The 14,314-nt window shown below is 38.2% G+C and overlaps 1 protein-coding gene across 2 annotated transcripts in view; it reads left to right on the forward strand.

Moving 5' to 3' along the window:
- Window positions 1-198: 198 nt before the first annotated feature.
- The window catches only part of LOC111342589 (cilia- and flagella-associated protein 54), a 46,276-nt gene continuing 32,160 nt past the window's right edge, over window positions 199-14,314 (forward strand). For both annotated transcript variants that reach the window (XM_088760140.1, XM_088760141.1), the window contains exons 1-14: window positions 199-405; window positions 654-783; window positions 1,279-1,384; window positions 2,391-2,549; window positions 3,528-3,596; window positions 4,297-4,399; window positions 5,079-5,137; window positions 6,657-7,016; window positions 7,447-7,744; window positions 8,275-8,529; window positions 9,756-9,832; window positions 11,287-11,430; window positions 12,838-13,032; window positions 13,701-13,940. In XM_088760140.1, coding sequence (XP_088616266.1) covers window positions 303-405; window positions 654-783; window positions 1,279-1,384; window positions 2,391-2,549; window positions 3,528-3,596; window positions 4,297-4,399; window positions 5,079-5,137; window positions 6,657-7,016; window positions 7,447-7,744; window positions 8,275-8,529; window positions 9,756-9,832; window positions 11,287-11,430; window positions 12,838-13,032; window positions 13,701-13,940 — 2,298 coding nt within the window. In that variant the 5' untranslated portion in view covers window positions 199-302. The remainder of the gene's footprint in view (window positions 406-653; window positions 784-1,278; window positions 1,385-2,390; window positions 2,550-3,527; window positions 3,597-4,296; window positions 4,400-5,078; window positions 5,138-6,656; window positions 7,017-7,446; window positions 7,745-8,274; window positions 8,530-9,755; window positions 9,833-11,286; window positions 11,431-12,837; window positions 13,033-13,700; window positions 13,941-14,314) is intronic.

Genomic DNA, 14,314 nt, shown 5'->3' on the forward strand with positions numbered 1-14,314 from the left:
TTTCCTTTGAGGGGAAGCGCCATTCTTGAGTGATCGTTTGAAAGTCGTAATTCAAATCTTTCATAGTGCCAAATAAAGATATATGTATTTTAAGAGATTTCAAGTAGGATCCAAGCGTGGCCAATCTCTCTCCCAGGGCCTTCTTTTTACAGAATGACCGCGGTACGGTGGACATCGAGGTCAGGCGAGGTTGCTTTTTCCTTAGAGACGAGCGCTGTGTTTCAAAATGGCGCCTTGTCAACATTCAAAATTAAGTTGAAATCAAGCCTGTGATAAAGAAATAGGGGCGGTTTTGGTTTAATATGGAACCGTCTGCGTCAGGAAAAAGCGAGGTAAACTTGAAGACATCCTTCGCCGGCGGAAACGTTAGAAATGGTGTACAGTCAAGTGGGACAACAAACGGCGGTAAGCTTCGATAGCATAATTTATGTTTGATCGAAAATTATTTTCTGTTTTGCACTGTTCTTGAGATTTCCTGTTTACACTCTTGTAGTTAAAATACCTTTTTCTGTACAGTCTATAGCAAAAAGCTACCATAGTACTTAATACATTCGGAAAACAGGAGATAGCTTTTCAAAATGTTGTCTTCAGGTTTTGTCGAAGAATTGGTAGTGGAAAATAGATTGTTAGGTTTTCATATTTGTCATGTCTAGATCTCAAACAAATCAGTCCAGTCTTGGTTGCTTTTGAGCAAGAACTTTCAAGATTTATTAAATACATAAAAAAGAGATCAGAACCAGGATTGAAAACCAAGAAAAATGACGAAGAACCTTTGGCAAGAGGGTACGTATATGTACAACTTAAATGTTTGGAGGCTTTGTTTGTGTGTTTATTTTTTGTTAGACTATTCGCATCCATCTGAAAGCTACTTCTGCTAATTGATCACTACACATTTCTCTATTCACCACTATCCAATGAAGTTTGTGCTTTATCAAAACTGTATTGATTATTGATAATTGTAGTTATAACCTTTTCAGTACCAACCAGTTTGGGGATGTGTATAGAACTGTGAAACAACTTAACAGTACAGTACTGATCTGTCTTGGGAATTATAACATTAAATATACTTGTGTATTGCCCTATATATATTCTTCTTAAGACATCAGAATGATCACGTACCAGCTGCTAGCACAGCTAAGCTTACAGTTGCCATGACAATACAAAAAGGACGCAGGCAGCCATAGTGTGAACTATTCCTAGTATACATGTTTTGACATAATTATTTATTGAGGATCCATTTCTAAGAGTTGTTGTTTCCTTGTATCAATGTACTGAAAGATCAAACACATTGTTTTCCATGTGGAACACATATGAGAGCCGTTTACCACAATCTTACTATCAAGAGAAGCTTTTAAACACTGGAGATTTCCTTTTCTCTGTCAAGGTAAATGAATTGCATTGCAATCTTATGAAAAAGTTACAGGTATGTTTTGGTACTGTACACTTTTCATGTATGTGGAAACATGATTAATCAGAGAAGTTTTTTTCTTGCTTTGTGATAACATGCTTGAAAACATGGAATTGCTGAAATTATGGGCGGTTTCCTTTTCTCACTGCTCATGTTTTGACTCGATCATTTGATTAATAATTGCTGGCCAGAAGAAACTGTAAAATGCAAGCAGAGATTGACAGAGATCAGAAATGGAAGATGACTTTGAACAAATAGGATTAGGTTCAGTACAATGCAGGAATGGTGCTATTGTAATCTCTGAAGAAATGTGTGCTTGTGAGAAAAACCTTGTGAAATCCAGTGAGAGGAATATATAATCAAAAGAAAAGGTAAACCCTGTAGTGAAGTCTGTTTGCATATAACAAACAAGAAGTTTGGGGCAAATTAGATTGTGTTGGCAAGCAGAAACCAAGAAATTCTTAACAGAGTTAATCTTTTAGAGTCCTGTTTATCCTTGGACCCACTCTCCCTTCTTCAATCACCACAACTGTTGTAATTGTACATGACTCAGCATGATGCAAGTTAACATGCCAAATTTTGCTTACTGTCTTAATTTGTACGTCACACATGACCTACCAAACCTTACCCCATGCCATTTTATGTTAAGGTGACTGGAAAGGGGTAACTGTGGTGTATAATTAATATATTATTAACTCCATCTTTGTCCTGTTTATCTTTATCGAATGACCTGTGTGGAAAAATCTGAGAATTAACATTTTAAAGCCCTTGATATGACTGTTAACATAGAACAATTTGATCTACAGCTATAGTATTCCAGTAGTTGTAGACTTAAAAAATGTTACAGTCAACAAGACTCAGAGCCAATGACGATCAAGCAGGGGAACAAATAACTAGATCAGATAGAAAGTTTGTGACAACCATGACTCTCCAACATGCTATTTTATCAGACTCAATTTGTACATTTTCTTTGGCCCTGAAGGAATACAAACTTGCACAATTTCACTGCTATAGAAGATATCTGGAGAAATATGTTCAGAGAAGCCACACACTGAAAGAGACAGCGGAACTGGATGCAGATACATTTTACAAGATTCATTTGCCGAATGGTCTTGACAATCTGGCTTCTGCTACAATGGTGGTGTGTGAAATACATGTAAAATATGTAAAGTCTTTCCATTGTCAATTATACATGTAGTAATCTGGCGAATGGGCTAACTCTCGAAACGTCAGCTTTTTTATTCGTTACGGTGGCCAATTTACAATTTCAACTGAGTTGATATAACCAAATTACCTTGTTACCCCCACCGACGCAGCACCACAGTTTCTTTAAAAACTTTTAGCCTTTATACATGTAGTAAGCCTGAAAGGCGTTGGGATTGCAAAATTCTACTCCTGTTACACAGAATTCTCTGGCTGAATTTTAACAACCTGGGTTTTATATATTATTTTATTGAGGTAGATCATTTTCTGCACAAGCAATTAAGAGCCAATTATTTTCCTGTCCTGCCTGATTTAACTCGGTCAATAATTATTAATAATTATTATTATTAAGCCCTTTATCATCTGAGGACCACTCTTTTTTTAACTTCTTTCATTTTGTCGTAATCAGCTCATCTGTCACAGCTACTTTGCATTTATACACTACAAAAAAAAAAAAAAAAAATTACTAAGCTACATTTAACATTCATTTACTGTCATTTATAATAAGTAAAAATTAGGTACCTGGGGCCAAGATTGCAAAAAAAAAAAAAAACAAAAAAAAGAAACAAAACAAAACAAATAAAAGCTCATCTGTCGTAAAGAGGAGTGTGCCTTTTTCTCACCCTGCTCTCTCCATACATGTAGCTTATGGCCCAGTCATTTATTAACAGAAATTTTTTTAAATGCTTTTTAATAAAAGTGTGCATAATAGGGCCTAACAGCTAATGGGATGATTCCCTATTAATTATGATTATTACCAATTACTATAGCTCAGCTGGCTTAACATTTTTAGTCCTGACTAATATTATTTAAGTTACTTTCAGTTATTTTTGTTTTAGATGATAAGAAAGCGAGGAAGTGTTCATGATGTTGTTGTTGTTAATTTTTTTTTTGTATTAATTATCAATCCTGACAGCTGAGATCGGCTCTTGGTGAAGCTATTTGTTTCTATCATGTGAACAGCGCTGAGGACCCAAAACTGCAGGTACTGTTAACTGTTGTATAATTATTCACCTTACATGTATATTTTACAGACTCAGTGGCCTGCACACAGCAGCTCCCTTCGTAATTAATACAATGACTGGAAATTGCTGATAAACTGCAAAACCCAGTGCTTTGAAATAATCTTTTTCATAGTGATATACATCCATGCCCATAGTTTGCAGCTTAAGAATTTTTTTAGAACTTAACATGTAACTTGTATTTAAAATTTTTTGATATTTTGTAGTTTTTACCTGAACATCTTGTATTACCATTGCATACTTTGGTGACGATGTAACCATTTAAGTGCATTTTTATGCCAATGCAAAGAAAGAAAATAGCATACAGGCAGAAAGATTAGAGGTGTTGGTTATCACAGATTTGCATTTTACTTTACTTGTAGTATAATACTAAAGATAGTTGAGAAGGTTGGTTATAAAAGGCAGTAACAAAGATAGTCACATTATTATTGTGTATGCTGCAGTTTATGTCAGGAGCTTGGTTATTGACACTGCAGAATCATTTGACTTCTGTTCACATAATTATTGGAAGATCAGGTTCAAAACCTAAAAATTCTTATAACCGCATCAGAAAATCTAGCCTGCTTCATAACTATTATCATGAACATTCTTTAAACTAGGATGGAATTGACTAGACAAATACATTTTTATCTTTTTTTGTATGATTTAATGCTTCAATTTTAGAATCCTGATGTAGTTTACCAGTGTGTGGCTGCTTTAAAAGTTCTACGATTGACCACTCAAACATCACTTCATAAAGAGGAATTGTGTTGGTTGGTCTTCAACGGTAAGCTGAAATTTTTGGTTCTGTATTTCACTATTGGCTAGCAGCAGTTATTCATTGCCCTGTTATATTACATGAGGTACATGTACATCAATATCATTCCATTGTTGATGAGCTTTAGCAAAGTTACCTCTGATTGTAATGTTATGGTTCAGTTTTATCTAGTATTAACCACAGAATTACAGTTCTAAGTCATATTACATATTAATTAGCTTGTTGGCTGTGTGGATTTTGATACATGAGGTCTAGCATTTTCTATCCACGGAATTATTGTTTCTTTACCCATGGTGCTCTTCTACATAAACACTTATAAGTTTAAAAAATGTGAAATACCTGTACATGAACTTGTGAAAAAATAATTCATGGCTGATCCAGGGAAACAATTTAGGTACTTATCAGAATCATCAAAAGCATAATATGTGATGTGCTATTGTTTGGAGTCAAAACTTCCAATCAGTGTGTAGAATGCATTTTAAACCCTGCATACACTGGAATGGCCTTAATTTAGCAGAGCACTAGATTTTTCATGTCTTTAGGAATGGAAAAAGACTTCTTAAAAATTGACCGATTTGTCTTCATTGTTGCTTTGTAACTAAATTTAAGAGCTATCTAAATAGCAAATGCTTGTTGTGTTGTTAATTTCTGAACATTTATATGATTGAGTCTTGAATTTTCTTATCAGGTACTGTGCATATTTACTCCATCTGCAGACATTTAATGGCTTGTGGACACAGCAGTAAGGTTAGAAATCAACCACAACTACATGTAACAAACATTTACAAGTAACAACAGAAATATTCAACTGAGTCCCCAAAGTATAGTGGGATTGCATTGTAATGGCAACATATCTGGTAGTTTGCTGTTGATGACAGCATCTTTATGTTATCGACTGATATGAATTGTGATGATAATGACTGTTTCAAAAAGTAGCCAGTTTTTGTAATAAGTCACATTTATTTTTCTTCCCTCAAAAAAACATACTATACACTGTGAATCTGATTCTCCCTAGTGACTCCCTAAAAGGCTTTTGAAAGTTTTAGGTTTGCAGGTTGTTTAATTCTTGCAATGCACCTGGAACTTGCTATTTCATTTTTCACTGGCAGCCTTAATCTAGATAAAAGTTTGGTTGAAAATACAAAATACAGATCTGAATGATAATCTTTATCAATTGTTTATTTTAAACACGAAGGCACGCTATAAAAGGAGCCTTAGGTCCCACTGGACCATTTGTCAATCAACCGTCGTGTGATATAGAACTCTTAGAGTCAAGTCAGCTTGAGCTACAGCTACTCCAAAGCAATGAACAGCGGGCACATTCCTCAAAATTGATTTATGTCTTCATCACAATACAAGAATTTTTGAGATCTGTATTTCCTTTCTCCAATGGAAACTGTCTTTATTTGTGGCGGTAAATTTGAGATTGAAGTAGGTGGTTCGCACATTACCTCATGCCATCATGCTGGTGGAAGTAAACAATAGATGTCTCATTAGCTCTTTTTGTTCCTCTATCAGCATTTGAATTTGACCCGCACATGTCAACGGTGAGTGACAAATGAGCCTAGGTCTTCCCAGGGAAGACTTCCTTATATAGCACGCCTTCGTGTTTAAGAAGGGATACACTCTGGCTGGCATGGGGCATGGGAGCCATAGTTCATTTTTCACTGGCAGCCTTAATCTGAATAAAAGTTTGGTTGAAATTACAATATTTAGATGTTGTTTACTCTAAGAAAGGATACACTAACTGCCTAACCGCCTCCCAGTTAGCACAATGGATAGAGTGCTGGACTGATGAGCAGGAGGTAGAGGGTTCGAGCCCCGGCCGGACCAAAACTCAAGGTCTTAAAATAATTGAGAAGAATTTGTTACCTTTCTATAAACATCAAGAAATGGTTAGATATTCTAGTCTTCTCGGATAGGGATGAATAAATGGAGGTCCCGTCTACTGCAGGGTTGGGGTAGGAGATGTTAATTTCCCACGCACGAGATTATTGTGTGATGGATGTCCTCCCCTGGGGTGGGATGAGTGAGTTGTTGTCTTGCGTTTCATACATGAGCCTCTGGCTCAGGCAATATGGGTAACCATGCTCCACGTAAAGACATTAAACTTCTATTACTATTACTATTTACTACTATTACTCCCGCTGCTTATTGGGCCATAGTTTCAAAAAGCTTGTAAGGATGAATAGAAGGGTCAAATTTGCCACGATGGACTGCATCACTTCACTATAAAGTGATTTGAATTTTTTTTTTTCTTTGAAAGGCTCTAGAGTTCCTTCTCTGGGCCTGCATGTGCTTGGAATCCTCTGTTCCTCTCCTTACTGTCAAATACTTAACATGGCGGAGTACCCTTTACACTGCTGTCTGTCAGTGTTACTTTGATCTCAAGGTACCAATGCATGCAGAATCATTTGCCAAAAGAGGCCTGGGCAAGGTGAATGAGCTGCAGGAAATTGAAAGTATGAGTACGTCGGAGGCCACTCCAGAGAGTGAAGCAGCATTTCGACAAGCCAAGACGAAGATGCAGATCATGGTTTTCAAGAGGGTTGTGTTTGAGACTCGTAAGAGACCAAAAGGTCTTCTGCGTCCAAAGACAAAACCCAACCTCAAGGATTTTGCTCATGTAAGTAGCTTTAAGTGGATTCCTTGACAGGTATACTTAGTTAGTTACTATTTTTTTCATTTAATTACTGCCCATTAAGCAGGGTTGTTTCTAAGCAACAGCTGCCGGCGAAATTTGCTTGACAAAAAAGCTGCGATCACGGGCTGGATTTTTGGCTGAAGATCACTTGGTAAAGCACAACAGGCACTAAGATGTTACACACTTAAATTGTTCACCAACTTTGTGCCACCTCACATGAAATTTCAGCCGGCAGCGTAATTTCTTAGCTACACTCCTGAGCAATGAAGATCCTTCACTTCTGTCTGTTCTGGATTAGCTTGCCCCAAGAATCGTTCAAAACAGTTTCTTCTGCATCTTATACCTTGTTGAACCTACCACTTATTTATCTCTCATTGAGATGAACAAAACTTTTCTCGCTCTTCTTTTTCAGCATGCATGGCCGCGGACTCCCACGGAACGTCTAATGACAGACCTTCAAGGCACAGCTGCCAAATTTTTGGCCATATTAGAGGCGCTCAGTGAGACGCACAGGCGTACACTTCATTGTGAAGCACCAACTCCTGACGCAGAGGACACAGCCATTGATGTGTGTGCTGAGCTGTTTTTTGCTGGAATGGAGATAATTGCTGGTGGGGGAGGAATAAAACAGGCTGTGAAACATGATGGTGTAATTCACCCTTCTGTGTTGGAGCTGCAGAACACCTCTATTATGGAGCTTGTGACCAAAGGTAGATTTGAAATGTTGTCCACCTTCTCCTCGTTAACCTTTTTTGTTTTCTTCTTTTCGACTGAACTCCTTTTCTCAACACCGAGATTATTGACTATCTACTATAGACCGAGTATTGGCCAACAATCGACCGAGTGTCGACCGACTATCGACCGAGTGTGGACCGACTATATACGAAGTGTCGACCCAGTGTTGACCGACATATCCGTCGAGTATCGATCGACTCTCGACCGATCTATAGACCGATATATCAGTCGAGAGTACCTACCGTAAACATGATCATCCCCACTTTTCTTCTCTCCCCGCCTTTGTATGTCATCGTTCCTCTTTACAAGGCTTTCCTTTTTCCTCTCATCCCCCTTGACTCCTTCGCTCATCGCCATCACTCTCATCTTGAGCACGATTGTGTCATCAACAATTATTTACACAGTCATGTACAGTCTGTAATAGTTATTCATTAGTTTCAGCCTCTCACTTCTTTTCAACCAATATAACAACCAACAAAACCATAAATTTATTTTTATCTTGCAGGTGAGAATGGTGTACCCCTTCCAGCTCTGGTCAAATTTGTCAAGCATGCGTTCAGCTATGAACACTGGGAACCATTTGGACAGCTGATTGAACCCACCCTGCAGCTTCTTCAGGAGCAAAGTGACATAAACAGTCTGGTGGATATTAAAACATTACAGCTCATGCTTGCCTTAGAGCCATTCTACAATACTGTTAAAAAAACAAAGAAAACACTTGCACAGGCAGACGAGGGTGAAACAGGCCTCCATGCACATGGTTAGTGTGTGAGAAATATTTGATAATTTTAATTATTAAAAACTGGATCATTGGATAATGCAATTCAAGACTTTTCATTGGCTTAGCCATTATAGTATATGAGCCAATATACCATAAACTACGATATGGTAAGCGTACTCGTAAGCTTAAAATTATGAAAGGGAGCTAAAAATTTAATAAAATTTAATAATTTAATGCAGCGTTTTTAATAAAACAATTATTCCACTCGCGTTTGTTGGATATGAGATGATTATAGCCAACTCGGCGCTACGCGCCTTGTTGGCTATCTATCATCTCATATCCAACGCGCGCTCGTGGAATAATTGTTAATTATTAAAAACTGGATCATTGGATAATGCAATTCAAGACTTTTTCTTGGCTTAGCCGTTATGGTATATGAGTCAATATACCATCATCTACAAATATGGTATGCTTACGCGTCAGCTTAAATTAAAAGGGAGCTAAAAAAATTTAGTAAAATTTAACATTGAATTTAATGTTTTTAATAAAACAATTATCCAATACATGAATATCGAAGGACAAATGTACTATTAAAATAGTACATTTGTAGTTTGATATTCATGTATGATTAATGACCTAGATCTTTCTGTTAGAAGTGCAAAAAGTACGAGCATCTTGCGTGTACGAAACCTGCGCAGAGGAGCCCACAAGGTTTAGATCATTGTTTACTTGACTTCACGACCAGAAACTTGCGTGGCGTTGTGGTGACAATTCTGAAAGTTGTACATTTTGACACAAAGTCCACAATTAAATAACACTTTTCGGACATGTCAATACTTGATAGTAATAAACCGGGCCGTGGAATCGACAAATTGTTGGTAGGCGTCACTTGATGTCACAATGCGTCATGCATCTTAAAACCGAATATTTTTTTAAAAAAATTTTCCAGTTGGGAACGTGACATTGTCATTTTCTCAAGTTGGGGGTGCATCTTATGACCAGGTGCGTCTCATGGCCAAACAATTAAGGTAATTCTACAACCTCAACCTGTATATTATCTGACAACCTTGCCGGTGAAATTGTCCTTGCTCGTCGAGGTCGTTATGTATACCTGTAGTTCTGGAGCGCTCATGTATTTTCTTTACACTACTGAGACATCTGTAACACTTAACAACAAATTTTGCAAACCTTGTGCATTTTGCTTCTCTGATGAATTACATTCAATTTGTTACAATGTAATCTCAAAAACCAGTGCTACTTTGCAGTGAAAAGTGGAAGTGCACTTGAAGAACTAACGCATTTAGCGGATGTGATACATTCATGTTCTGAAGAACCTTTTAAGGTAAAGTGGTTTCATTTACTTACTTCTTGTGCGGGATAAAGGGAACCCTATGAGCGTAAATAAGTGTAAAAAGTACCCAGATTTCTGAAAACAATCATTTAACTCACCCGGTAGTGTTTGATAGTTTGAGAAAGGGTGCAGTGGGATCTATTTGGGGCTGACCATTTAACTTTTGAGGGGGGGGGGGTTGGGTGATTTCTAGTCATCAAGAAATTTTTTTCCTGGCAATCTGCTGTGCAGGATATTTTTCCGTTCTAAATGCTCTTTTTTTCTGTTACATTTGGGCTGCATGCAATTTTTTTCTTCCAACAAGCGCTTGCTGGAAATTGTTTTTCAAAATCACCCACCCCCCACCCCTTCCATTCAAGACTTAAATGGTCGGCCCCTTAGAAACCACAAAACCGTAGAAAAAAATCATCCAAAACCACAAACCGCTAAAATATTCGATCAAAACAGAAGACCACATGTAAAACCGTACAATGATGACGGTTGCAGGATAGAAGAGCAACCGGAACCCAAATAGGAAAAACCGAAACCCACATCGGATACGAAATCTTAAAGCTCGTTAGTATTTTTAACGAAAATCGAAAATCCAAATGCTAAAAAACGGAAAATCCGCAAATCGCAACGAACACCAAAACCGAAAAATTGAGGCTTTTTTGACACAGAAACTTAAAAAGCGATCTAAAAAATATCTAAAACCGAAAATCCAATCCCCCCTTTTTAAGGTGACTTATTGTGAAATTGTGTGGTGAGGCAGGATCCATTTGTTTCTAGGGGCGATAAATCGCTATCCAGCGGATAATTGTTAACAAAACTTATTATGCTATTCACCGGATAGAGGTTTACCGTATCTAGTGCAGTGGATAGCATTTTTTATTCTTGAAACAAGCCGGGCTTCATCTGAGATACATTGGTTTTACTCTATATCTAACAGCTCTTGATCTTCAAATAGTCTATGACAACGCTCTGGACTTATGCAATGAAAAAAAAACATATTTAGAACATTTTGCAAGCTTTCAGTGGTCTTACTGCCACCCTTAGGAAAACTAAAACTCCTCAGGTTGAAAACTATACACAGTAACATTGCTATGGTGCTAGCGAACTGTAAATGGCAGTTAATGCGACTTGAACACTTAAATTCCATACAGTTTGTTTGTTCGTTTTACGCATGTGCTCGTGAGATCTCTTGAATACTTTGTGACGTTTTTGTCTGTTCTGATTCATTTGGCTCCATTGACTCTTTAGTTTGGTCTTGTGAAAAACACGAGCCAACCCTAACTCAGTTAGAGAGATATCGTTGAGTGCCTCTCTCAAATCCACGGAACGCGGGCTCCGGTTGCCGATCAGCGGCTGGAAATCGAGCCAATTTCGGGCGCGGCCTTATACAAAGTAATCAGAGTAATGACAACGTCCAGTCATGTATATTTTAACATTTGTCTTTTCTTTTTCAGTCTGCCATCCTAATGAAGGACAATGATATGATGGTCGATGCTGCTCTATTCCTATGGTCAAAATGCAAGCCTCATTTTCAAAGAATCCTGTCGCCATCTCTGGAGAACTGCAAACAGCTGTTAAATGATGTATTTTTCAATCGTGTAAGCATCACACTTGTATATTTACATGAAAGCGTAAATGTGCCTTAAAGGCCGCATGAGTGTTTACTAAAGTGAAGTCATTCATTATTTGCTCTTGGGTTTGGAGATCATAACTATGGTAATTTGAACATCAGGTTTTAAACTGAATAGCATTTTTCTATTCAAAAATTTCCTTTCAAGTAGAAAGGTGAGCCATAGTATACACTCTAGGAACCAACTGAAGTTTGCCACGCTCACAACTTGCAGCTTAATAGCCCAAACCTCGTCTAAGCCTAAATTTTGACAGGCTTATTTTCCTGAAATATAATCTCTTTTAATTCTCCTGTGAGGATCATTTGGTTTTCTGTTATCATCCGAAGGTCAAACTATGATTTGTAATGGTAATGGGGCTGAGTGGAGTTATAACCGCCCCCCCGGTTAGCTCAATTGGTTAGAGCGCCGGATTGTGTTGTGCGGGCGGTCGAGGGTTTGAGCCCCGGCCGGACCAATACTCATGGTCTTAAAATAACTAAGGAGAATTTGCTACCTTTCTATAACATCAATGAAATGGATTGATATTCTAGTCTTCTCGGTTAAGGACGAATAAATGGAGGTCCCGTCTCCTGCGGGGCTAGGGGTAGGAGACGTTAATTTCCCACGCACGAGATTACTGTGTGATGGATGTCCTCCCCTGGAGTGGGATGGGTGGGGGGGAAAAGGTGAGGTCGTTACATGGAATAAAGCGGCTGCCAGAGGCGCCTGATAATGCTGACGTCCGATCTCAACCTTAGCAACACTGTAGACCTTAGCAATTCAACCTATGCTGCTATTAAGGTATCGAATCATTCACTTTCTTTCTTTCTTTCTTTCTGTCTTTCTTTCTTTCTTTCTTTCTTTCTTTCTTTCTTTCTTTCTTTCTTTCTTTCTTTCTTTCTTTCTTTCACTTCAGTTCGGTTTGTAATCATACGAATGATTAACAAAACGAGACGATCGCGAAGTGAGAGTTCGATTTGTCAATTACGAGTAAGCTTGGGCACAGTATTGGACGACACAAAGTCCTGTTACCAATTAATCAAATTTGATAAACAAACTAGCCATCAGTTAACATTTTTATTAAAAGAACAACAACAGTTAACCCCTAAAAATGCGCGTCAACAGTGCGCGCACATTATGCTAACTGTACAATTACAAGCATCACACGTTCACTGTCCAATTGGGGCTCAAATCGAGCCAGTGAGAACCAATCACGTTCGAGAATTTTGTTATAAGTTTTGTTTATTTCATTTGCACCATTTGAAAATCTATCAAATAGCCAAGTAGTTTACCCCTTCATGTACAGGTAATTTTTACATTGAGGTGGCACTTATGTTTCTGCCTTCAATTTAATTTTTCAACAAACTTTTGTCTTGCAATCATTGTCTTTTCCAGTGGCTATACATTCTGACAGTAGTACACACAGCTCTCTCCTGGAGTAATGCTGCACTGTTTGATCCCATACTCAGTGCTGAAGTAACACTGAAGTTCGCTCTACTGTTGGAATGTAAAGCAGGGGTTACTCACAACTCCAGAGTCGGCAGTACAGATATTATGGAGACACTAGCAACTCCTGTATCATCAGAACAGGTGGCTAATAAACAGGTTACATATTAGTAGATAGAATAAGAAAGATGGTAAATTTTGAGCTCGGTGAAGAAACATCGTCAGTCCCAATTCGACTCCGCATGGGAAAAATGTTTCCCTTGTCCCATGCTTGTAACAAGAGGAAAAGCACCTTTCTCTGGGCTACATATTAACAGCAAAAGAAAATTTCTTTAAAATAAAACTTCAAGGATGAAAATATCATCTGACATGTGGATGTTCATGATCAGGGGAGACTGGGAGATGCAGTGAAATAAAGAAACTGAGAACGTTACTCATGTAATGGCGGAGAAAATAGAAATGACACGGCAAAGACACTTGTAAAACGTTGAAGGTGATGGACGGAAAACTGTAGAAATTTAAACTTAACCGATGTGCTATGACCTTGAAAAACTTAAATGCGAATGGAAAAAAAAAGAAAAAAAAATCGTGAAACTAATCATCCCTATCAAAGCAACATTTTGTGAAAAAAATTTAATGAATATACAAAGTAAATTTTGGAAGCGAAGAAACGTGAAAAACTGCCAATAAAGGGCGGAAAACAAACCTGTAAAAAACCAGAATGTGAGCGAGAATGTGGAAAGTATATTCATCTTGGAAAGTAGCTGCAACATTTTGTTTTGTGTTTTTTTTTTTCGCCTTCTCCTTTGCAGGAGAAAGCTGAGGCAGATTTAGCAGAAAAACTTGCTAAGGATCCTGGGTCTTTGAGGAGTCTTTCTACAGACGCTAGTAAACAAATGATTGTTGCCATGGGTGGGGTCAGCGTGGGTGTTAGAGAGGTGCTCATTAAGGTGCTTGGCATTCTGGACCAGGGGCTCCGGGATATCACCAAAGCACGTGATACAGTCATTGATACAAGAAAGAGGAACATTGCTGATATCAGTTGGATCAAGGTAAGGAAGAAACCAGCGTTAAGGTCTTAGCTTTTAAGTCAGTGAGTTAGTTAGTGAGCTGTCAGTGGACTCGGGATTAAACGCTCTGCGCTTGGAACCTGACCGGGTCTTTAGTGAGTTAGTCAGTGAGCTGTCAGTGGACTTAGGATGAAGAGCTGTGGGCTCGAAGCCTGACTGGGTCTTAGTGAGTTACTTAGTGAACTGTCAGTGGACTCAGGATTGAGAGCTCCTGGCGTGAAACCTGACCGAGTCTTAGTGAGTTAGTGAGCTGTCAGAGGACTCAGGACTAATAGCTCTGGGCTTGAAGCCTGATTGGGTCCTAGTGAGGTAGTTAACGAGCTGTCGGTGGACTCAGGACTAATGACTCTGGGCTT

Source organism: Stylophora pistillata, chromosome 5 (genome assembly GCF_964205215.1).
Source record: "Stylophora pistillata chromosome 5, jaStyPist1.2, whole genome shotgun sequence".
NCBI classification, from domain to species: Eukaryota; Metazoa; Cnidaria; class Anthozoa; order Scleractinia; family Pocilloporidae; genus Stylophora; species Stylophora pistillata.